Genomic DNA, 26,826 nt, shown 5'->3' with positions numbered 1-26,826 from the left:
AATTGAATGCCCTTTACTTATCTATTAGCCTTAGATTGAACAAAACCTTCCTTGTATGAAAGTATATACAGATATGTGAGGTTTTTACATGTTATGAGCCAGTATTAATGTGTGTGCATAGCAGAGTGATGGATGAAAGTATGTACAGGAACCAATTGATCACGTCTCTGGAATAAGGATTGTTTCAAGCAGCTCTATCTAGCCTCTCGAGAATAAAGTTGGCCATTCTCCTGGCTCTTGAAGTACCATTTTCAGCAAGTTTTGAAATTGTATGGTTGGCATTTTCTTCATCTCTTATCTCCCTGCATGTAGTTCCATCATTTAGACAGATTGTGTATAGGATTGCTGCACAGTTCTCCTTGTTGCGTTCAGAAGGTCCCTCCCTGATAATGCTGAGCAAGCAACCCACAGCACCAAGCTCCTTCATATCCTCAACAGCCTTCTGATGGGTAGCAAGCATAGCAAGAATAGCAAGCAACTCATCGACAAGTATGCCATCCATTATCTTTTTCAGGATCACCCTCACTGCCCCTTCCTGGACTGCTCTCCCATTATTCTCGAGGATAATGCATAGGTTGAATATTGCCGATGCAGCATCCTTCATGGCTAATGTAGGCCCTTCCTCTAAAAGGTCAATCAGAGGTTTTAGAGCACCTGCTTTCCCAATAGAAATCTTGTTTGAATCATGACCTGATAGGGTAAATAGAGCTGCTGCTGCATTACTTCTTGTTTCTATAGTTCCTGATTTCAGAGATTCAATAAGCAGAGGAATGGCAAGTGGATTTTCTGCAACCAGTTGCTTGTTATTGTCATGAATAGAGAGGTTCAAAATTGTTGTAATCAAATCCTCTTGGAGATCAGGGTGAGAATCCACTCTGCCGAACGATAGTGGACACAGTAATTTGGGAATGGCATCACTGGACTCACCAAAAAGGGCCCGAAATGATGGCATCGTTCTAGTTAGCAGACGAAGCTCTCTTGCAGCTTCTTTTTGATCAGAGAGTGAAGAAGACATCTTTTCAAGAAGTGAATTCAAGTGGTCTCCTTCTGCATAAGCAACAAAATTGCCATCACTATCCCCGAAAGGCTTGGGGAGCTCAAGTCCATGCTTCTTGCACCAGCGTGTAATTATTTCTCGCACCAAGTGATTAGGGGTAAGCACATTATGGGAGAGGACTTGCTGAGTTTGAGGACATGTCTGGTGCCCAGTACTTAGCCATTGCAGGATAGATGGCCGATCATAAGTCTGCACATCAAGACACATTTGAGGAAGAACAAAAATGAATAACACACAATGAGTCTTCAAGTCATAGAAAAGAATGGAACCAGCTATCACATCGAAAGAATTCAAGCGTAAAGAATTATCAGAAGGTGGACAGAAAAATGGAACATAAAGAATTATCAGAAAGGGATTTAATAAATTTTCTAATATGTAATAGTTTTAAAATTTATTTTTTTCTAAAATATTAATATTTTAATTCAAGAACCTTGATTCTTGCAGAATTAGGCGAGGAAGAAGGTATGATAATAAACTCCAGTATCACAATAACCCAGAAAATCAAATTATGAAGCAGAACCAGAATTCATGTGAGCAGAATTCTTAAAATCTGTTTTAAATGCATGGCAAAATATTCAACAGAAGATCACATACCAAATTTGACGTAAAACCCTTGAACCGAAATCCCCCAATAAAGTGAAATTTATGCATGTAATTTCACAGGCAATCTTGGGGAAGGAACGAAGAAAATAAGTACACCCTCAAAAGAAACAAAAAGGAAACCAGAAATTAAACGGAAAGTTGAACAGCAAATGCGATCTCTAACCTGCCCAGTAGCCAAGACGACAGGGTCAGCCATGAGTTTTCTTGAAATGGGGCATTTAAATTCATCAGGAAGAACCGTATCATCCACCAGCTTCAAAGAATCCGATGATTTCTCAAATTTCAGTTCCTTCAAAGCAGTCAATAACATGATAGCCTCGTCAGTAATCTCCAGACTAAAATCTTCCCCATCAAGAATTGCATTCACGAGCCTCTGCAGTTCCTTCTTCAACTCAGCTGAGTTTGGCAAAGAAGTAGTGGGAACAACTTCAAGAACACCCCCAGTTTTCGCCATAAAAAGCCAAGAAGAAGAATTTTGAGAACAAGAAACAAAAAACAAGAAAAGGATTAAAATGGGTACTAGCGTGAGAACAGAAATAGAAGATTAAACGTGTGAATAGGCAGGTTTCTTCTTTCTTGCAGTTTATTTTTTGAATGATTTTTCTGTGTCCCACTTTTCCGAAGAATGAAAATGAATAGGAGTACTGGCGGGCTTATACTTCAACTTCGTCTATATATATACTTGCATAAAGGGACAATTCCATCCATACACAAAGCTTTTCTTTTATATTTTAAAAATTAAATAATAAAATATTTAATAATTAAAAATAATAAAAATATAAATTAATAAATTTTTAGAAATATAAAAAATATTCTAATATATTTTTCATTCTGAAAACTAGTTAATAAATTATTTTCTAAAATTTTCATCTAAAATTTCGTAATAGAATTTATTAATTTACTGTTAATTATAATATGTGAATTCATTGAAAAAAAAATATATGAATTCATGAAAATAAGAAAAAATATTTTTAAATAATAAAAAAATAATTTTCTAAGTGAGACTAAAAATAATAAAATTAATTTTTTAAACTATTTCATTTGGCTTTTCGAGGTTTTCTTTTATTCAAGAAGAGAAATGGGGTGATTTGATTTTTTTCCTGTAATGTAGCTGGAGGTAAATTAACTGGAAAACCTCAATTTAGATTGTTTAATTTAGCATTTTATTCCAACTTTTTGAAAAAAATTGGAGAAAGCCATTTAAAAAAAAAAAAACTTATGATCTGATAAATAAGTTATTTTTTAAAAAAAATAATTTAAAAAAAAAGAAAGTTGGATTAAAATTTTAAAAATTAGTAGCAATCACTCATATCACCACTAAATTATAATTATGATATATTTTAATTTATAAATTAATAAAAATATTTAAAAAAAATAAAAATATTCCTATGTTTCAACGACTGAACAAATTATTAATTTTTGAAAAAATTCTTATATAATTTTTATTATAATTGAATTTATTAATTAATTTTCAATTTTAAAAAATATATTAAAATATTTTTAATATTTAAAAAAAATATAAAAACAATAAACACATTTCATATATTTTTTAAACATTTTAATATATTTTTTTAAAATTTAAAAATTAATTAATAAATTTTTAGATGATATAAAAATTAAATAGTAAATTTTCTTTAGTTTTAATAAATCCAATTTGCTATCCAGTCCCAGTGCTCCATGCTCTATTCAGCATAGTTTCGCAGCTAGCTCCCAGCAAATTCCTTAGTTTTCCCGTTGATTTATCCTTTTATTTTATTTTATATAATATTTTAATTAATTGTAGTTCTGTGATTTGGATTTGTTATATGTGATCCAATCAGCTAGTATTTATAAAATTCAACAACTACTAAAATAAGCAGAACAAACTCAGGACATCCGGCAACAGTGATGCTTGCATGTAGCTATCGACATTGTCGTCCCTACAAACTGAAACAAAATCACAAATAGGAAGCGACGTTATCGACGACAATCAAAACACAGAACAATACCACCAACCGCAATCCAGGAATTCTAAAAATCACCAAACAGCGATGAAAGCAAAACTAACAGAGAGCCCATTCATATCAATGAAACAATAAGCATGAATAAACTCAACCTCTCGCCGTCACAAAAAAGCATCGCTAAAGATCAACCAAAGCTTTAAAACTCACCGTTGACCGCAACAAGAAGGAACCACCCTGTGGCGTTTTCAGTTTTTAATATCTATAGAGTCCTCTTGAGGAGCCAACCATGCTCCAGTGCAAAAAGTCACTGATTCACAAATCTTTGACAAGGCGCTACTCAATAGAGAGAAACAAAATGTTGTTTAGAATTAAATAATTTATTTTATAATCCTATATTTTGAATTAATAAATTCATAAAAATTTAATTTAATTAATTGTTGTTTAGAATGAAATAATTTATTTTTTTTAATTTAAAAAATTCATGTAAAAATTAGTTTAAATTCTTTTGATGCAAATAATTTACTTCAAATCAAACCAAAAGGTTAAAGAGGTTAGCTAATCAAGAATTGGATATTGTCGGTGAAGATTGGCCTCTACCATGTATGCACAATAAATAATTTAAATAAATAAATGATATTAATCATTTAAGTGAATAAATTAATTCAATATGATTACTTCGTTGAACATATAATCGTAGTCAATACTCTTAAATTATATCATTAAATGATTTAGAAATTTAATTAATTTTTATTTTTTTTACTATATATATGTGTATTTAAAATCAATTAAGCAAACCATGAAAATAGAGATCAATTTCCAAATTTGGAGAGTTATCTGCTAAAGGAATGTTAAGTGCTTTTTTATCCCATAATTTTTGTTTATATTTTTTAATATAAAATTAAGATATTAAATTTTATTAATATATAATTTAAATTAAATATTAAGAAACAGTTTGAATTTTTATTTGAAAAAATAAATTAATAGAGATTATATAAAAAATAAATTAATTAATATAAAAATTAAATTAAGTTTTAATAATTTATTTGGAGTAACTTTTGACGTTACAAATAAAAAAATAAATTAAAGATGAAAAACGCTTAATTTTTTAAATTAAAACTTATTAAAACAATATTAAAATCATTTCAAAATAAAAAAATACAATATTAAAAAATTGCCCTAAATTCATTTTTTTCACTGGATTATTTTTATCAATGTGGTTTTTTTAATGACATATGGAAAAAGAAAATCTAGCTAAGTAATGCTAATTAGCACCTAATGAGAGAACCACGGGAAAAAAGACGAGCAAAGAGAAAAGTTGGAGTTTAGACGATGAAGAGAGCGGCCAGCGAGCATAAATTCTTTTCTTGTTGCATTCGTAGATGGTTTTGTTTTATTTTCCTTTTTTGTTTTAGTTTTTTCTTAGATCGTTTTATTTTTTTTTTTTGCTTTCAGGTAAGGACGGCGATCCGTTAATTTTGATTTTCCTTTTACATGTCAACGCCAGTTTATTTTATTTCTTTTTATTTTGTGATTTTAGCAGTTCGAATTATCTGCCGAGTGAGGGTAGACTTCTCTGCTGTAACGTTGGTATCCTAAGACCGCCCTGGCACATTTGAGGAATCACAATCTTGTTGGCCGACGTTGGCCGTAGGCTCTACAACGTCTCCTCCTTGTGCGATCTGTTTCTGATATAGACTATTTCAGATCTGTATTTATTTTAAAGCTTTCAATTGGACATGTATGATTTATTTTTGAGTATTTGTCATTTCATTGTTATTGCTGATTTTGTCCCCTGATTAATTCTCCGTTTTGATCGGTGATGATGATGGTGGATTTCGACTTATCCATGATAATGATGATCGAAATTCTCTCCATATTGAGTTATATGATCGGATTGAAACTGATTTCGGATTGATTTAATTATATTTTATTCTTCTAATTTGGTTTGAATTGTATAGAGATCTTTAAATCCCTGTATATCTTAAGCCTTTTTTGGTCTTATAAATGCAATCCTTACATCTTTAAAAATATAAAAAAAGGTAACTGGTATGTGTTTGACACTTGCGCATGTACGGACGACAAAAGAGTAATTTTAAGACTTTTTAAGACTAGACGGTGGTTGGTGGAGGTTGCAAACAAGGCCAAACTTTTTTGTTGGCCATCATAGTTTTTACCATCAACGTCCCTCCCCTTCACCTAAAAGTAGCTGAGTGTGTTATATTTCATTCTTTTTTATTTCTAATTATAATTAAACTTTTTGGAATTTAATTTAAGTTATACTAAAACAATTAATTTAATTGTAAGTTACAAATATCTTAAAAATGTTGGGGACCACTCCACAAAAATAATCGTGTAAATTAATATGCATATAAAAAAATAGAAAATTAAACACAAAAAAGAACACAAAATTTACGTGAAAAACCTTTCCATGAAAAAAGAAAAATTATAGGCCAAACTCTAAATCAAAATCTACTATTAAAAAAAATCATTACAATCACTCTCTTATTACTTACAAATAAGAGATTTTCAATACAAGAAATATTAAATTATTTTCTCACCCACAACACAATAGAAAAATAATTTTTTAAATATACTTGAATACTATAGCTAAGCTGAAAAGTAACAAAAAAAATTATACCTTAAACTTTTTTTGTAATTTTTGTGCAAAAATTTCAGAGAAAAAAAATCCTATTTAAAAGCTATGCACACTCTCTCTGAAAAAACAACAATGTCTTTATTGAATCAATTCATACTTCTCTTCTTTTCTTCTCCTCTCTTATATAGAACTTATCCTTGAAACAAACAAGTAAAAAAATCAGGGACTTATAGAGAAAAAGTCAGGCTACTTTCACAAGTTCCAACAACATATTAATATTTGCAACGAGTTTCAAAGGCATATTAATGCATTTCGCAAGCTTCAAGACATGCTTACACACTTTTCCATTTTCACGGTTTTAATGTCATACTTCCACGTTCACTCATTTTTATTAGTTTCAATGGCACACTTGCACATGCACCTCTTTGCATTCTTTTCTTCTTTCATTAATGAGGTGGTCTAGACATGGGCACGGTCCAGTTTGAACCGTAGATTGAACCGAAATCAGACTGGTCAAACCCAGGACGGGATCGGTCAACTAGTTCCAGTTCCTAAACTGGACCGAAACATTAAACCAGAGGGATCAATTTCAGTTCCTCATTCTGTGAACTAGAACCAAAACGCAATCGAGTAGTTCAAACCGGTGGTCCAATTTGATTTTTGTTTTTCCATTTTTTATTTCTCAAACAAATCATTTTTAAAAATTGTATCACTTAAAATTGATACATAATCAAGTTAAATTATGAAATAATTACTTACAGGCAACTTGTCATCATAGGATAATAAAAATTTCCTTCCCACTAGATTGCAACATTGTCTTTCCTTTTTTGCCATAAAAAAAATAATGAAAGTTGTCTAGCATTGACCTTTGAGTAGCAAGCGGCTAAGGAATTTGTTCACAACTGGTAGAATAAGTTCGAGCCATCTATTCCCTTGTAACCTTTGACATATAAACGAAAATAAACAAAAATAAAAAAAGAAATGTAAATCCTAAACATTAATCAGCTAATTATGAATGAGGACAAATTGAAGAGACTAAATACCAAGTCAATACAACATCGTAAAGCAACAAGAAAATAAAGAAGCAAAACAACAACATTTAACTTATGGATTTCAGTCATAATGTAAAATTTCCTAGAAGTCCCCAGACCATTCTAGAATGCAGTAAAATGTAACAGATCTATTAGTCAGTTTCATTTTCCCTTTCCCGCCAATATCACAAATCTGACTCACCTAGCATGATCTTGGTCAGTTCTTCCCTGACATGGAGCAGATCGATGATTATAACATTAAAGGCCAAGAACAAACTGGGATTCATAAATAGATAATGCAAAATGCTAGATCCAAAAGACAACGATTATGCAGAATGGCAGAAGATAGATAATGTCTTGGATCCTAAATGCTCTTTTAAAAGACTTAGCATAAGCTCTTTTTTTATGCCACAAATGCCTATGAATTATGGGAAGAATTAAAAGAAAGATTTGGTGATAGCAATGGTCCTTTGATGTATCAAATAATAAAGGAGATTAACAATGTAAGGAAACATTCCTGTGATGATGTATTACACTAAACTAAAAAAACTATAGGGCGAATACACATGTTTAGAACCCACACCTATATGTGATTATGGTGCATCTAAAGCATTTGTAGATATTGAAAACAAACACAAGTTGATGCAATTTCTAATGGCTTGAATGAAACCTTTGACTATGTAATAAATTAAATTCTCATCATGGAACCTTTACCTAGCATAAACAAAGCTTATTCTATGGTGTTGAGAATTGAGAAGCAGAGGGAGGCCCAGGGCAATAATGAGGGTTTTGGAAACGGTACAATGGCAGTGAAAGCTCTAGAAAACGTCAAAGAAAGAGGAGGAAAACTGCAATACAAGAGGAAAGAAGATAGATGGTGCACTTACTGTAGAGCCTAAGGACATGTGAGAGAGACATGCTTCAAACACAACAGATATCCTAACTGGTTCAAAGATTACAAGTTGAAGAAAGGAAAAGAGAAAGCAAATATGGGTGCTCATGTCAATGACACTCCATTAAATTGCGAGAACAATAATGTGCAAAGCAAAGCAGACTGGAACATGGGATTACTTGTGCAAGAAATGATGAAATGCATGAAGAACCATGAGTAAGGTAACATAATCAATAATGATGTTGGTTGCGTGAGCTATGCGGGATTTGCAGGTATGTCATCCTTTTACTACTCTAATGCTTGTAATAGTAATTTTCTAAGTGAATGGATTATAGATACAGGCGCCATGGCTCATTTATGCAATAACCTATCCTTTTTTTCAAACCACAGAACTCTGAATAAACCTAATAAACCTAGCCTTGTTACACTACCAGATGACACTACAAAATCTGTAACAAAAGTAGGGATCTAAGTCCTCATTTACACCTATCATAATTGCTATACATACCTATGTTCAAATAGAACTTACTCTCAGTTAGTCAAATCATAAATATTAACAAAATACCTGTTTTATTTTTTCATGACTAATGCATCATGCAGGACCTAGTGACTAAAGGCTTGCTGCCCATTGAAAGAATGCACTAGGGGTTATACAAGCTAAATAAAGAGTCGTTTAGCCATCAAATGTGTATGTCTACCACTGCACAAGCTACACAGACACCATCTGCTTAGTATGAGATTTGGCACAGAAGACTGGTGTAACGACCCGAAAATCGGACCGCTACCGGCGCTAGGATCCAGATCGGCTTAAGGCCGCCGGGACCCGTAGCAAGCCTGACATATAACCTGTAAACCTGTATAATCCCATACATGATCCACAACATACATAAAAATTAAAACTTTTCTTTCCACATACATCAACCAAACTCAATCTGTGCATAAACATAAACATAACCTTGATCCCTCTGTGGGATCTCATCTGTGCCCTCAATGGGTGACATACATCTGTTGAGTTGGTTTACATAAACATCATCAAAATCTCTAAGATCATGTATTAAAGGGATAGCACAATTTATGGTCAAGCACACACTAACATCCATAAACCTCATTACATGACTATACTGTACTTTTACATTACAATTTGATCATGTCCATTGCTAGCTATTACATAAGCATGACTTCTTTACTCTATCCGGACTCCCGCACTATACTGTACCTGCAAGCCTGGGGGTAAAGGGAGAGGGGTGAGCTAAAAGCCCAGTGAGCTGAACTATTAAAACACATAAATACTATGCTCTATGAAATGCATCATAACACAAACAATTCACATAAGGGTTGGGTGAACTTGTCACCAATTAGTCCAAGCTACATAGTGCCAGGCCGTAGCATGGGGTCCTGGTCTTCCTGTCATACATACATTACTTACCATTATTCCAGGGCCTCCTCTGGGCTCCTGGTCTTCGAGTCCACAATCGTGCCAGGCCGTAGAATGGGGTCCTGGTCTTTCATTTCCGTGCCAGGCCGTAGAATGGGGTCCTGGTCTTCCTGTCATGGACTAATTGGGTCATCCAACATTCACCCACATCAACAACACATGATGCAATGCGGCATATTCGTGAAACTAATGCAATCACCCTATTGCATAATCATGATGCATGAAACATGATAAAACATTTAATTTAAAAGATTAAGTTTAGTTCCACTCACCTCTGGCTGACTCTGACAACACCGAAGCAGCTGGACTCACTGCTGGGGTCCTCGGTTCCTCGGGTCCGAACCTACACAGGTGGACTCAAATGAGGGACCAAACATACTTGAATATAACTCTAAAATATTCCCCAAAAACCCCCTAAAACATCCTGAAAACATCACATAAAAACATGCAAGAAATGGCTGAACAGGGCACTTTCGGCGGCAGGTTCGGCGGCCGAAAGTCCCTCCAGAGCCGAAAGTCAGGCAGGTTCGGCGGCACCTTCGGCGGCCGAACCTCCCAGACAGATTCGAAAGTCTTCTTTCGGGGGCAAGCTTCGGCAGCCGAATGCTGCCTCCACAAGGGGGTTCGGCGGCCGAAACTCCCTTCGGTGGCCGAACCTGGTTTCTGCCAGAAGGGCAGAAACTTGGTTCACATGAACCTCTTGCCTCCCAAAACCTCAAATCATGCATAAATCTCAACTAAAACATGCATACAAGTTCCTAGGGATCTCAAGCAGTCATAAACCCCAACTACAACACTTCAAACACACAAAATCCACACACATTGTTCAAAACATCAATATTAACCCATTGTAACAGCCCGCTTACCGGACCATCACCGGCACTAGGATCCAGATCGGCTTAAGGCCGCCGGGACCCGTAGTAAGCCTACTGTCAACTCGGAGTACCTGATAAATCCCATACATGATCAAACTTAAGCTTAACACTATTACTTACTCTTCTGTTTTTTTTTTCTTTGCTTGACTATCTTTTCTTTTCTTGAAACTTTTCTCATCAACTAAGCCTGGACTATGCATGCTCTGTCTGTATGCACTCGAAGAGTGATACCTGCTATGGTACCATACAGTAACTACAGAGATAGAAAGACTACCATGCACCAAGCTTAGCTCATCATCATCACAACATCATCTCAGTCATATAAAACATAAAAGGATCATGTGCAAAGGGATAACAAGCACTAGGGCCAAGCACAATACTATAACTCACTATATAACTTGCTATTACATCATTTCTATACTTTACATAAACTCGGTACTATACATCATTCTCATGTCCACTATTCTATACTATTACATATGCCTTTTACCCTTGCTATCTCTTTCTCTTTCTCTTCTCTGAGGCCCTGAAAAATGGGGTTAGGGAGAGGGATGAGCTGCTAAAGCCCAGTGAGCGGAATCTATAAAAAATCACATTTAAAACATGCTATCATATGATGCATCACTGCACAAACATTTCACATCTCGGATTGGACATGATCCCAAAACTCCCTCTGTCAGTGCCCGGCCCCCAAAGGAGCTCACACAGGTCTTTCACTAACTACTCATGGTGCCCGACCCTATAAGGGCTCTCACAGGACTCATCCAAGGTAAATGCCCGGCCCCAAAGGAGCTCACACAGGACATACTCTCATGCCAGACTTATGGGCTATTGAGATCGCCTCGGTCCAATCCACATATACACGTAATAATGCAATGCATCAACTTGGTGAATACTAATGCAAAGCATCCTACATAAACATGGCATTAATGATGCATGAATCATGCTAAAACAGTTCTTAACCTTTAAAATAAAGTTCTGTTCCACTCACCTCTGTCAACTGCTGAGCAGTCTCTGTAACTCTAACTCTGTGGGCCTCCTTGGTCTCTCGGGTCCGTACCTACACAGGTGGACTCAAATGAGGACCAAACTTACTTAAACATAACTCTTAGTATCTCCCCAAAACCCCTCTAAAACATCATAGGTATGCATGGAAAAATGGGCAAAAGAAGGCTGGACTGGGCACTTTCGGCGGCCGAAACCCCTCTCCAGAGACGAAACTCATGCATGTTCGGCGGCACCTTCGGCGGCCGAAAGCCTCGTCCAGAGACGAAACTCATGCACTTTCGGCGGCCGAACTCCCTCTTTCGGCGGCCGAAAGTCTCTTTCTCACCCAAAACCCTAGCTTTCGGGGGCAAGGTTTGGCAGCCGAAACTGCCTCCACAAGGGTTCGGCGGCCGAACCTTGCTTCGGCGGCCGAACCTGGATTCTCCAGAAAGGCAGAATCCGAGCACAACTCATGCTCTCAGCCTCCAAACTCCTATCAAACACCCATAACATGCATACCAACACTTCTCAACTCACACATAACATAACTCATGCATATAGAGGCCTAAAAACTAGCTCAAGCCTCAAAAACAACAACAAAACTCATAGAAACTCATATGATCAACATATGTTCAAACTCATGGTTACACCCCAAAACATGCCATAAACTCTTCAAAACTGCTTAAAACTTGCTTTAAACATAAGGGGAGGTGAGGATCCATGCTTACCTCTTGAAGAACTAGAGGATTGATGATCCAAGCTTGGAGATGGGGGAAAACTCAATCAAAGTCTCCAAGTGCTCAACTTTGCTTCCTTTTGCTCAAATCTCTAATACAAAGCTCAAAACATGTGAAAACATGCAAGATTTGAGGAAAACATGAAAAATCACACCAAGGAGAGGTTAAACCCACCTTTGACCCAAAAACAGTGTGTTAACACTCGAGTCTCGGGCAAAGGGGCTTTTGTAGTGGCCAACCGACTCTTCCTTCGGCGGCCTAACGTGCATGCGAAACCATGCAACTTTCGACGGCCGAACTTCACCTTCGGCGGCCGAACCTGGCTTTTGTCCCCTTGGCCTTTTCATGTCAAAACGCAATTTGCTTAACTCAAAACATGCAAACATGATAAAAACACTTAAAAAACATCTTAAAAACCTTTCTTATACCCTTAGGGCAAGCTCCGACATCCTCGAATCCCGACTTCCAACGGAAAATCCGCCGGAACGTAGGAATTCCGATACCGGGGTCTAGCCGGGTATTACATTCTCCCCCCCTTAAGAACATTCGTCCCCGAATGTTCCTCTCTAACTCAAAACAGAGTAAAAACAGAACATAAAGCACAGAAAGAAGCTAACACTAACCTCAAAAGAGATGGGGGTACTGTTGGAGCATAGACTCCCGTGTCTCCCAGGTGCACTCTTCTATATTATGGTGGTTCCAGAGGACTTTCACCATCGGGATCTCCTTGTTCCTTAGCTTTCTGATCTGGGTGTCAATGATCCGCACTGGTTGTTCTACATACGTGAGATCACCTAGGATCTCCACATCTGGTTCGCTGAGCACCTTATTCGGATCTGACACAAACTTCCTTAGCATCGAAACATGGAAGACTGGATGGATTCTTTCCATAGACATAGGCAAATCAAGCTTATACGACACATTTCCGACCTTCTGCAAAATCTCAAAAGGTCCAATGTACCGCGGAGCCAGCTTACCTTTCCTCCCAAAACGAACCACCCCTTTCATTGGAGACACTTTTAGCAAGACTAGATCCCCCTCCTCAAACTCTATGTGCTTTCTGCGAACGTCTGCATAGCTCTTCTGCCGACTCACAGCAGTCTTGAGCCTCTCTCTGATGATGGGCACCACCCTGTTCGTGATCTCTACTAACTCAGGCCCTGCTAGGGACCTTTCTCCAACCTCTTCCCAACAAACTGGTGACCTGCACTTCCTCCCATACAGAGCTTCATATGGGGCCATCCCTATGCTAGCATGATGACTATTGTTGTAGGCAAACTCTACTAAGGGTAGATGCTGCCTCCAAGATCCGCCAAAATCTAGCACACATTGCTCCTCACAGATGGGCCAGGTTGAGGTGTTTGGATAACTGGGGCTTCTGGTTGTACCACTGGTGGTGGTGGTGGTGGTGGTGCAGAACTTTCTGGTGTAGAGTATGCTGGATTGGGGTAAAAAGGTGAGGGTGGATACATGGGATATGGTGGATATGGGGGGTAATATGATGGATAAGGCATATATGTGGGATATGGTTGAAAACTAGGATAATCCGATGTACCTCCCATCGAATATCCTGGGCCCTGTGGGTAGGGCTGATAGTGGGGTGGATAACCATACCCCGAGGCCTGACCGCCTCCCTGTGATGATCCCACATCCTCCTCTGTAGTGCCAACACCTAACCCTCCATCCCTTCTTGGATCCACATCCATCTCTTCCCTTGTATCACTAGATCGTCTTCTCTGTTCTGTTTCCCTCCTGCCTTCATCAAAAGACCTTCTAGGGTCCCTTGATGATCTTTCTCTGCCTGCCCTTTGGGACATAGCTCTTGGCAAAGCAGGGGGACGCCCTTCCATACCCTCATTCTCGGGCGGAGCTCCAGTCAATCTAGCTGATCGACGGGTTCCTCTCATCGTAGCTTCTGAAAAACATAACATAAACTTTAGCATCATAGGATCCATGTAACAACATGAACCCGCAACTCATAGCATAGCATATCATAGCATATCATGAAATGCACAGGCATAAAAGCATGGCATTACACATCAAGACAGGACTCAACATCCTATCCTAGTGGACATGATCTTCCTATTGTGCTTGCCCTCTAAACCAACCTCTTTCCGATGTGAGATATCTCTAATCCCTGAGCATCTTAGCTCAGCACACCGTACTCTAGAGGCCCTATGCTCTGATACCAATCTGTAACAGCCCGCTTACCGGACCATCACCGGCACTAGGATCCAGATCGGCTTAAGGCCGCCGGGACCCGTAGTAAGCCTACTGTCAACTCGGAGTACCTGATAAATCCCATACATGATCAAACTTAAGCTTAACACTGTTACTTACTCTTCTGTTTTTTTTTTCTTTGCTTGACTATCTTTTCTTTTCTTGAAACTTTTCTCATCAACTAAGCCTGGACTATGCATGCTCTGTCTGTATGCACTCGAAGAGTGATACCTGCTATGGTACCATACAGTAACTACAGAGATAGAAAGACTACCATGCACCAAGCTTAGCTCATCATCATCACAACATCATCTCAGTCATATAAAACATAAAAGGATCATGTGCAAAGGGATAACAAGCACTAGGGCCAAGCACAATACTATAACTCACTATATAACTTGCTATTACATCATTTCTATACTTTACATAAACTCGGTACTATACATCATTCTCATGTCCACTATTCTATACTATTACATATGCCTTTTACCCTTGCTATCTCTTTCTCTTTCTCTTCTCTGAGGCCCTGAAAAATGGGGTTAGGGAGAGGGATGAGCTGCTAAAGCCCAGTGAGCGGAATCTATAAAAAATCACATTTAAAACATGCTATCATATGATGCATCACTGCACAAACATTTCACATCTCGGATTGGACATGATCCCAAAACTCCCTCTGTCAGTGCCCGGCCCCCAAAGGAGCTCACACAGGTCTTTCACTAACTACTCATGGTGCCCGACCCTATAAGGGCTCTCACAGGACTCATCCAAGGTAAATGCCCGGCCCCAAAGGAGCTCACACAGGACATACTCTCATGCCAGACTTATGGGCTATTGAGATCGCCTCGGTCCAATCCACATATACACGTAATAATGCAATGCATCAACTTGGTGAATACTAATGCAAAGCATCCTACATAAACATGGCATTAATGATGCATGAATCATGCTAAAACAGTTCTTAACCTTTAAAATAAAGTTCTGTTCCACTCACCTCTGTCAACTGCTGAGCAGTCTCTGTAACTCTAACTCTGTGGGCCTCCTTGGTCTCTCGGGTCCGTACCTACACAGGTGGACTCAAATGAGGACCAAACTTACTTAAACATAACTCTTAGTATCTCCCCAAAACCCCTCTAAAACATCATAGGTATGCATGGAAAAATGGGCAAAAGAAGGCTGGACTGGGCACTTTCGGCGGCACTTTCGGCGGCCGAAACCCCTCTCCAGAGACGAAACTCATGCATGTTCGGCGGCACCTTCGGCGGCCGAAAGCCTCGTCCAGAGACGAAACTCATGCACTTTCGGCGGCCGAACTCCCTCTTTCGGCGGCTGAAAGTCTCTTTCTCACCCAAAACCCTAGCTTTCGGGGGCAAGGTTTGGCAGCCGAAACTGCCTCCACAAGGGTTCGGCGGCCGAACCTTGCTTCGGCGGCCGAACCTGGATTCTCCAGAAAGGCAGAATCCGAGCACAACTCATGCTCTCAGCCTCCAAACTCCTATCAAACACCCATAACATGCATACCAACACTTCTCAACTCACACATAACATAACTCATGCATATAGAGGCCTAAAAACTATCTCAAGCCTCAAAAACAACAACAAAACTCATAGAAACTCATATGATCAACATATGTTCAAACTCATGGTTACACCCCAAAACATGCCATAAACTCTTCAAAACTGCTTAAAACTTGCTTTAAACATAAGGGGAGGTGAGGATCCATGCTTACCTCTTGAAGAACTAGAGGATTGATGATCCAAGCTTGGAGATGGGGGAAAACTCAATCAAAGTCTCCAAGTGCTCAACTTTGCTTCCTTTTGCTCAAATCTCTAATACAAAGCTCAAAACATGTGAAAACATGCAAGATTTGAGGAAAACATGAAAAATCACACCAAGGAGAGGTTAAACCCACCTTTGACCCAAAAACAGTGTGTTAACACTCGAGTCTCGGGCAAAGGGGCTTTTGTAGTGGCCAACCGACTCTTCCTTCGGCGGCCTAACGTGCATGCGAAACCATGCAACTTTCGGCGGCCGAACTTCACCTTCGGCGGCCGAACCTGGCTTTTGTCCCCTTGGCCTTTTCATGTCAAAACGCAATTTGCTTAACTCAAAACATGCAAACATGATAAAAACACTTAAAAAACATCTTAAAAACCTTTCTTATACCCTTAGGGCAAGCTCCGACATCCTCGAATCCCGACTTCCAACGGAAAATCCGCCGGAACGTAGGAATTCCGATACCGGGGTCTAGCCGGGTATTACACCCATAACTCAACATATAACCTAACATGCATTCCTACCCATAGATCTTGCATAAAACTTACTTAAAACACATAAGGAGCTTAAGATCGGCCCTTACCTCTTGAAGATCGAGAGGGAGACGACCTAAACTTGGAGATCCACGAAAATGAGCTCCTGAGTTGCCAAAGCTCCAAAATTTGGTTTAAATGCTCAAAACTTGCAATGTGAGTTTAAAACTCAAGAAAAATGGAAGAGATTTGGAGGAAGAACACAAGTGTTGCAAAGGGAAGGTCGGAAGCTTGCTGTGGCCGAAAATGGGAGAAAACTCGCCCTTTTCGGCTAAGTGCCCCTTTTATAGGTGGCTGGCCAGGCCACGTTCGGGGGCCGAAAATGCCTCCGCATCCATGCAATGTTCGGCGGCCGAACATGAGGTTCGGCGGCCGAACCTGGACTTCCCTCACTCATGCTTTCGGGGGCCTAACGTGCCTCCAAAACGCATGCATGTTCGGCGGCCGAACTTGACTTTCGGCGGCCGAACCTGGGTTTTCCTCCAAGGACTTCTCATGCAAAAACTCATTTAATTTCATACTTAAAACCATTAAAACATGAAAACATTTTACAAAAACATGATTTTACCCTTCTAGAGGTCTCCGACATCCGAGATTCCACCGGACGGTAGGAATTCCGGTACCGGAGTCTAGCCGGGTATTACATTCTCCCCCCCTTAAGAACATTCGTCCTCGAATGTTCCTCAACTAGCACATGCATAGCAAACAACATAACATACACATGAAACACATAGAGACTAACCTTAAAAGAGATGAGGATATTGCCGGAGCATAGACTCCCGTGTCTCCCAAGTGCATTCTTCCATATTGTGGTGGTTCCACAGGACTTTCACCATCGGGATTTCCTTGTTTCTCAGCTTCCTGATCTGGGTGTCTAGGATCCGTACTGGCTGCTCAACATAGGTGAGATCCTCTTGGATCTCCACATCAGGCTCACTAAGAACCTTGCCCGGATCTGACACAAATTTTCTCAACATAGAAACATGGAAAACCGGATGGATTCTCTCCATTGAAGCAGGTAAGTCCAGCTTATACGATACACTCCCAATCTTTTGCAAGACTTCAAAGGGTCCGATGTACCGCGGAGCCAGCTTACCTTTCTTCCCGAACCAAACCACTCCTTTCATTGGAGACACCTTAAGCAATACCAGATCCCCCTCCTGAAACTCTACTAGTCTTCTGCGGATGTCTGCATAACTCTTCTGTCTGCTTGCAGCTGTCTTGATTCTTTCTCTGATTAAGGGTACCACCCTGCTGGTGATCTCTACTAGCTCAGGCCCTGCCAAGGCCTTTTCTCCAACTTCTTCCCAGCAAACAGGTGACCTGCACTTCCTCCCATATAAAGCTTCATATGGAGCCATCCCGATGCTAGCATGATGGCTGTTATTGTAGGCAAACTCCACCAAAGGTAGATGTTGCCTCCAAGAACCGCCAAAGTCCAGCACACACATTCTTAGCATATCTTCTATGGTCTGGATGGTCCTCTCTGACTGTCCGTCTGTCTGTGGGTGGAAGGCAGTGCTGAAATCCAACCTAGTACCCATAGCATTCTGCAGACTCCGCCAAAACCTGGAGGTGAACTGGGGCCCTCTATCTGACACTATAGAAACAGGAACCCCATGCAGTCTGACTATCTCATCAACGTACACCTGCGCCAACTTGTCCACAGAATAGCCACTCCTGACAGGGACGAAGTGAGCAGATTTGGTGAGTCTGTCCACAATCACCCATATGGAGTCCAATCTGTTGGACGTCGCCGGTAACCCCACTACGAAGTCCATAGCTATATTCTCCCATTTCCATTCTGGAATAGGTAGCGGGTTAAGCATTCCAGCCGGCTTCTGATGTTCCAGCTTCACCCTCTGACACACTTCGCAGGCTGACACAAACTGTGCCACTTCTTTCTTCATAGCTGGCCACCAGTAAACTTTCTTCAGATCTTGATACATCTTGGTGGCTCCGGGGTGAATGCTGTATCTTGTATTATGAGCCTCTCTCATAATGTCTCCTTTTAGCCCTATGTCATCTGGTACACACAATCGACTCCCATAGCGGAGGATCCCCCTATTGTCAAATCTGAACTCACTGTCCTTGCCTGACTGAACAGTCCTGGCAATCTTCATTAACTCTGGGTCCTCATGCTGTTTCTGAGCCACCTGCTCCAGAAATACGGGTGTCACTTTCATCTGAGCGACCAAGGCACCTGTACCAGACAACTCTAACTGTAAACCTTCCTCAATGAGCTTGTAAAACTCCTTCACCACTGGTCTCCTCTCTGCCGTGATGTGGGATAGACTGCCTAGTGACTTCCGGCTTAGAGCGTCTGCCACGACATTCGCCTTACCCGGATGATACTGAATCTTGCAATCATAGTCACTCAGCAGCTCTACCCACCTCCTCTGTCTCAAGTTCAAATCTCTTTGACTCAGGATGTATTGCAGGCTCTTATGATCTGTAAAGATCTCACATTTAACCCCATAGAGGTAGTGCCTCCACATCTTGAGTGCAAAGATTACTGCTGCCATCTCAAGGTCATGCGTGGGGTAATTCAACTCATGCTTCTTCAGCTGCCTAGAAGCATAAGCAATCACCCTCTCATTCTGCATTAGTACGCAACCCAGTCCCACACGGGACGCATCACAAAAGACTGTAAAGTCCTCATCACTAGATGGCAGAGCTAAAACTGGTGCTGAAGTCAACCTCTTCTTAAGCTCTTCAAAACTCTCCTCACACTGGTCGATCCACAGAAACTTCTGATTCTTCCTGGTTAGTCTGGTCAGAGGAGCTGCAATTTTCGAGAAGTCTTGAACGAACCTCCTGTAGTAACCTGCCAAACCCAAGAAACTCCTGATCTCTGTTACTGAAGTGGGTCTAGGCCAGTTAGCCACAGCTTCTACCTTCTTGGGGTCTACCTCTATACCATTTTCTGACACCACATGCCCCAAGAAGGAAATGCTCCTCAGCCAGAACTCACACTTGGAGAACTTGGCATACAAGCCATGTTCTCTCAAGGTCTGTAGGACCAACCTCAGATGATAGGCATGCTCCTCTGCATTCCTGGAATACACCAAGATATCATCCATGAAGACAATAACGAAGTGATCCAGGTACTGGCTAAACACTCTGTTCATGAGGTCCATGAATGCTGCAGGGGCGTTAGTTAACCTGAACGGCATCACAAGGAACTCAAAATGCCCATATCTGGTCCTGAAAGCTGTCTTCGGTACATCCTCTTCCCTGATCCTCAACTGATGATATCCGGACCTCAGATCTATTTTGGAGAAACAACCCGCTCCTGCTAGCTGGTCGAATAGATCGTCGATCCTTGGCAATGGGTACTTGTTCTTGGTAGTGACTTTGTTCAACTGCCTGTAGTCGATACAAAGTCTAAGGGATCCATCCTTCTTTCTCACAAATAAGACTGGAGCACCCCAGGGTGAGGTACTCGGTCGGATGAAGCCCTTGTCTACCAGCTCCTGCAACTGTTCCTTCAACTCTTTCAACTCTGCTGGCGCCATCCTGTAGGGAGGGATAGAGATCGGTCGGGTTCCAGCCATCAGTTCTATCTCGAACTCTATTTCCCTAGCAGGTGGTAAACCTGGCAGTTCGTCTGGGAACACATCTAAGAACTCTCTAACCACTGGCACCGAGGCGGGCTCTCTAACCTGACTGCTAAGCTCTCTTACATGAGCCAAATACCCCTGACATCCCCTCCTGAGCAACCTACGAGCCTGAAGGGCTGATATCAGACCTCTAGGTGTACCCCTCCTGTCTCCTCTAAAGACAACCTCAGACCCATCCTGACCTCTGAACCTGACTACCTTGTCTCTGCAGTCCAAGGTAGCACCATGGGTAGATAGCCAGTCCATCCCTAGAATGACGTCAAAATCTGTCAAATCTAGAACCACTAGGTCGGCGGACAAGCATCTTCCCTCAACAAACACAGGACTACACTGGCAGACTGACTCTGCCACAGATGGATCACACTTGGGTCCACTGACCCAGAGAGGACACTCTAACCCAGAAGTCATCAGACCCAACCTCCCCACGGCTCTCGGAGCGATAAAAGAATGAGATGCGCCAGGGTCCATCAAGGCATATACATCTGAACAACCAATAATTAAGTTACATGCCACCACGGTGTTAGATGCATCTGCCTCCTGCTGTGTCATTGTGAAGATCCGTGCCGGAGCTGATGGACCTTCACCTCTGAAACCCGCTGAAGAAGAGGCTGCCCCTCTCCCTCTGCCTCTGCCACTGGCCTGAGTCATGGCTGGAGCTGCTGGCTGCGCTACACTGCCTGAAGCTGTCTGCTGGGACGGAGCCATCGGGACTGCTCTTGGACAATCTTGAGCCATATGCCCCTCCTGACCACATCTGAAACAGGCGTTCGTCCCAAACCGACATACTCCCCTGTGTGGCTTACCACACCTCGCACAAACTGCATTATCCGCACCAGAGCTTGAGCCACTCCCAAATCCCAGACTGGACTTGACTTTATTCCAGAACTTGTTCTTCTTACCCTTGGGCTTACCCCATCTCTTACTGCCTGAAGCTGCTGCACTCAGGGTAGAGGGATCTAATCTTCCCCCACCCGGAGTTTTAGAACCGGAAGACTGTGCCACTGACTGCTTGACTGTCCCCTGAACGATGGCACTGGCCTCCATTTTCCTGGCCATATCTACTATGGCATGGAAGCTCTCCCTGTCCACTGACTGGATCAAGGAGGAATACCTGGAATGGAGTTTCATAACATACCTCCTTGACCTCTTCGAATCTGTGTCCAGACTCTGCCCAGAAAAAGGCAACAGCTCCAAAAATCGGTCGGTGAACTCCTCCACACCCATTTCATCCGTCTGCCTCAACTGTTCAAACTCTATCATCTTCAGCTCCCTTGAACTATCGGGAAAAGCCCATCCTGCAAACTCGTTTGCAAACTCTTCCCAAGTCATGCTGTCCACTCTCGGTTTCACATAATTCTTGAACCACTCCCGTGCCTTCTTGCACTTAAGCGTGAACCCGGCCATCTGAATGGCTCTACTGTCATCAGCCCCAATCTCATTAGTGATTACTTTAACCCTTTCAAGGTACACAAATGGGTCATCCCTTTTTTCATACTGAGGAGCACCCAATTTCATGTAGTCGGTCATCTTAACCTTGCTCCCACTGGCTGAGCTAGGTCTAGGTGGCTGAACAACTGGGGCTGCTGGTTCTGCAGGTGGTGGAGGTGGTGCAACATTTTCTGAGGTAGGGTTTGCTGGACTTGGATAGTAGGGTGGAGGTGGATACATTGGGTACTGAGAGTATGGTGGGTAGTATGGTGGGTATGGCATCTGTGTGGGATAAGGGGTGAAACTAGGGTAATCCGATGTACCTCCCATCGAACACCCGGGATGTTGTGAGAAATGTGGGTAGTGAGGTGGCTGAACAAATCCCGAGGCCTGAGTGCCTCATTGGGACTCTCCCATACCTTCCTCTGACATGCCAACTCCCAGACTGCCATCCCTCCTCTGCTCTACATCCATCTCATCCCCCATGCTCTCAGACATTCCTCCCTGAACTGTTCCTCTGACTGATCTGCTTCTACCCAGATCCAAAGACCTTCTAGGGTCTCTTGCTGCTCTTTCTCGGTTAGACCTACTAGACATTGCCCTAGGCAATGCTGGAGGACGGGCGCTCATGCCCTCATCCTCAGGTGGTACTCCAGTCAATCTTGCTGATCGACGAGTTCCTCTCATCATGTTTTCTGAAAAATAGTGCACAGCACATAAACATTAGCATCATATGGTTCATGTGGGCACACATGAACCCGCATCACATACATCACATATCATAGCACATCATTAATGCACATGCATATTATCATGGCATTTCACATCATCATGCAAGACAGGACTCCACATCCTATCCTAGTGGACATGATCTTTCCTATTGTGCATGACCTTCTATAACATCTATGAGCCCGACACTCTAGGTCCGACCATATGAACCTAGGGCTCTGATACCATTTTGTAACGACCCGAAAATCAGACCGCTACCGGCGCTAGGATCCAGATCGGCTTAAGGCCGCCGGGACCCGTAGCAAGCCTGACATATAACCTGTAAACCTGTATAATCCCATACATGATCCACAACATACATAAAAATTAAAACTTTTCTTTCCACATACATCAACCAAACTCAATCTGTGCATAAACATAAACATAACCTTGATCCCTCTGTGGGATCTCATCTGTGCCCTCCATGGGTGACATACATCTGTTGAGTTGGTTTACATAAACATCATCAAAATCTCTAAGATCATGTATTAAAGGGATAGCACAATTTATGGTCAAGCACACACTAACATCCATAAACCTCATTACATGACTATACTGTACTTTTACATTACAATTTGATCATGTCCATTGCTAGCTATTACATAAGCATGACTTCTTTACTCTATCCGGACTCCCGCACTATACTGTACCTGCAAGCCTGGGGGTAAAGGGAGAGGGGTGAGCTAAAAGCCCAGTGAGCTGAACTATTAAAACACATAAATACTATGCTCTATGAAATGCATCATAACACAAACAATTCACATAAGGGTTGGGTGAACTTGTCACCAATTAGTCCAAGCTACATAGTGCCAGGCCGTAGCATGGGGTCCTGGTCTTCCTGTCATACATACATTACTTACCATTATTCCAGGGCCTCCTCTGGGCTCCTGGTCTTCGAGTCCACAATCGTGCCAGGCCGTAGAATGGGGTCCTGGTCTTTCATTTCCGTGCCAGGCCGTAGAATGGGGTCCTGGTCTTCCTGTCATGGACTAATTGGGTCATCCAACATTCACCCACATCAACAACACATGATGCAATGCGGCATATTCGTGAAACTAATGCAATCACCCTATTGCATAATCATGATGCATGAAACATGATAAAACATTTAATTTAAAAGATTAAGTTTAGTTCCACTCATCTCTGGCTGACTCTGACAACACCGAAGCAGCTGGACTCACTGCTGGGGTCCTCGGTTCCTCGGGTCCGAACCTACACAGGTGGACTCAAATGAGGGACCAAACATACTTGAATATAACTCTAAAATATTCCCCAAAAACCCCCTAAAACATCCTGAAAACATCACATAAAAACATGCAAGAAATGGCTGAACAGGGCACTTTCGGCGGCAGGTTCGGCGGCCGAAAGTCCCTCAAGAGCCGAAAGTCAGGCAGGTTCGGCGGCACCTTCGGCGGCCGAACCTCCCAGACAGATCCGAAAGTCTTCTTTCGGGGGCAAGTTTCGGCAGCCGAATGCTGCCTCCACAAGGGGGTTCGGCGGCCGAAACTCCCTTCGGCGGCCGAACCTGGTTTCTGCCAGAAGGGCAGAAACTTGGTTCACATGAACCTCTTGCCTCCCAAAACCTCAAATCATGCATAAATCTCAACTAAAACATGCATACAAGTTCCTAGGGGTCTCAAGCAGTCATAAACCCCAACTACAACACTTCAAACACACAAAATCCACACACATTGTTCAAAACATCAATATTAACCCATAACTCAACATATAACCTAACATGCATTCCTACCCATAGATCTTGCATAAAACTTACTTAAAACACATAAGGAGCTTAAGATCGGCCCTTACCTCTTGAAGATCGAGAGGGAGACGACCTAAACTTGGAGATCCACGAAAATGAGCTCCTGAGTTGCCAAAGCTCCAAAATTTGGTTTAAATGCTCAAAACTTGCAATGTGAGTTTAAAACTCAAGAAAAATGGAAGAGATTTGGAGGAAGAACACAAGAGTTGCAAAGGGAAGGTCGGAAGCTTGCTGTGGCCGAAAATGGGAGAAAACTCGCCCTTTTCGGCTAAGTGCCCCTTTTATAGGTGGCTGGCCAGGCCACGTTCGGGGGCCGAAAATGCCTCCGCATCCATGCAATGTTCGGCGGTCGAACATGAGGTTCGGCGGCCGAACCTGGACTTCCCTCACTCATGCTTTCGGGGGCCTAACGTGCCTCCAAAACGCATGCATGTTCGGCGGCCGAACTTGACTTTCGGCGGCCGAACCTGGGTTTTCCTCCAAGGACTTCTCATGCAAAAACTCATTTAATTTCATACTTAAAACCATTAAAACATGAAAACATTTTACAAAAACATGATTTTACCCTTCTAGAGGTCTCCGACATCCGAGATTCCACCGGACGATAGGAATTCCGGTACCGGAGTCTAGCCGGGTATTACAACTGGGTCATATTTCTAGAAACAAATTACTACATTTGAATGTAATAAGTGCAAGTGATTTCAGCCCATACATATATAGTGTTTGCTCTATTGCAAAACAACAAAGGTTAAGCTTCAATAAAAGAAAGATTACTTCTATTGATTGTTTTGAATTAGTACACATAGATCTTTGGGGCCCTTATTCAGTCTACTCTATCTCAAATGCCAAGTACATTTTGACACTAGTGGATGACTATACTAGAGCAAGTTGGACTTATTTGCTCTAAAGCAAACAATGTGTATTTCCTATTCTGGAGGAATTCATCAACATGGTCACCACTTAATTTAACAAAACAACGAAGCAAGTGAGGATAGACAATGACTATGTAGGTACCACTTAATCTCACAACAGGCTTTTAACCAATTCGCATATTTTAGGCCATACAGGCTTTTAACAAAATAGCTCCTCTCTTATTTCCTGTAAAACAAAGAAGCAAAACACGGTTAGTCGCTCTTCAGCTAAAGCTAAATATCGTAGTATGGCTGTGACAGCATGTGAGATTCAATGGGTTACTTATCTCCTCAAAGATTTCCAGATCTGGTCAAATCTCCCCATACCCCTGCATTGCGATAATCGGGCCGCCCAACGTTTTTCACAAACGAACGAAGCACCTCGATATCGACTTCCACCTAGTTCGTGACCAAATCACTAGAGGGTTCATCACAACCTTGCATTTCCCTTCGCGACAACAGATCGCAGATCTCTTCACAAAGTCTTTAGGAGCTGCGCAGTTTTAGAGTCTTTTGTCCAAGATGGGACTCTCCCAAATTAGGTCGACTCCATCTCGCAGAGGGGCTGAAGAGACTAAATACCAAGTTAATACGACATCGTAAAACACCGAGAAAACACAGAAGCAAAATGATGGCGTTTAACGTATGGATTCCAGTCATAATGTAAAATTTCCTAGAAGTCCCCAGACTATTCTAGAATGCAGTAGAATGTAACAGATTTGTTAGTCAGTTTCATTTTTCCCTTTCCCGCCAATATTACAAATCTGTGTATATAAACAGATCCTTCAATGAATAAATACACAAGCTTTTCTCTCATAATACATTTAACTTTCATACAAACTAGCAATAGAAAAAAGGGTACTTATTCAATGTCAAAACATCTTCCTATCTGCAAATCATGCTCACCCATCCTGCAAAAATAAGGAGAAGCTCTGTCACTCTTACAGAATTTTGGAGGAAGTTCCTGATAATACTTATTCCAGACTAATAATAATATATATTCAAATAACAAGCTAGTTGGAATAGAATCAAACAACTGCTCAAACATGATGTGAGCAATAGGAAATAGATATTAATCGAGGGATGTGAGAGAAGAAACCCAGTTCCTAAAAGCAAATGACTTTATTATTGCTTCAATAATCAACAATTACCAACAAACCAGAGCATTTTTTCAAAAACACAGAATTTCACTCTTCACAAGATGAATCAATGAAATAGTTAAACTGAATTAGACACAACCATTAACATGGCATCAGTTTTCAGCAGTCTAACTAATAGTAACTGGCTCAGGCCATTCATTCCCCACAGTCAAATAAATTATTTTCAGATTTTGCAAAGTCTTAGTAAATTCCTTTGACATAAATTCAGACTTCCAGATCCACACCAAGCGGTGACTGATAATAGTGGAGTTTGAGAGATTCTACCCTTGATACAATTTCTCAGGTTTCTAATTGAAAGTGCAGGAGAAAAAAAAATCTATTGTCAGATATTATTTCATCAAGTTGTTATTGACAATAAACAGAAGTATTATTTTGAGGCACAGAACGCTTGTTTATCCTCAAGTACTGACGTAACTATGGGATTCCACATTGAATAAATAGTGAAATTGTATATAATAATTAGTACGAAATTATTAAACAGGGTTAACCAT

General features: G+C 41.1%; 1 protein-coding gene and 1 long non-coding RNA gene across 2 annotated transcripts; both read right to left on the bottom strand.

Moving 5' to 3' along the window:
• LOC110620735 (U-box domain-containing protein 9) lies at positions 1-2,306 on the bottom strand. The gene is made up of 2 exons (XM_021764573.2): positions 1,824-2,306; positions 1-1,246 (listed from the first exon to the last, which is right to left on the bottom strand). Exons 1-2 carry the CDS (start codon positions 2,112-2,114, stop codon positions 185-187), a joined length of 1,353 nt encoding a protein of 450 aa, XP_021620265.1. The 5' UTR covers positions 2,115-2,306; the 3' UTR covers positions 1-184.
• Positions 2,307-6,843: 4,537 nt separating this feature from the next.
• LOC122724343 lies at positions 6,844-26,488 on the bottom strand. The gene is made up of 2 exons (XR_006351644.1): positions 25,279-26,488; positions 6,844-7,139 (listed from the first exon to the last, which is right to left on the bottom strand). It is a non-coding gene; the product is annotated as an uncharacterized LOC122724343 (long non-coding RNA).
• Between the last annotated feature and the right edge of the window lie 338 nt (positions 26,489-26,826).

The sequence above is a fragment of the Manihot esculenta genome, chromosome 8 (assembly GCF_001659605.2).
Source record: "Manihot esculenta cultivar AM560-2 chromosome 8, M.esculenta_v8, whole genome shotgun sequence".
Taxonomy (NCBI): Eukaryota; Viridiplantae; Streptophyta; class Magnoliopsida; order Malpighiales; family Euphorbiaceae; genus Manihot; species Manihot esculenta.
This window is presented reverse-complemented; position numbering and strand designations above follow the sequence as displayed.

Bases quoted from the DNA above. Each gene is read 5' to 3' on its own strand.
- LOC110620735 (XM_021764573.2), bottom strand. From the start codon at position 2,114: ATGGCGAAAACTGGGGGTGTTCTTGAAGTTGTTCCCACTACTTCTTTG. The intron at 1,247-1,823 runs GTTAGAGATCGC...CTTGATGTGCAG, and splicing joins TCGTCTTGGCTACTGGGCAG to ACTTATGATCGGCCATCTAT.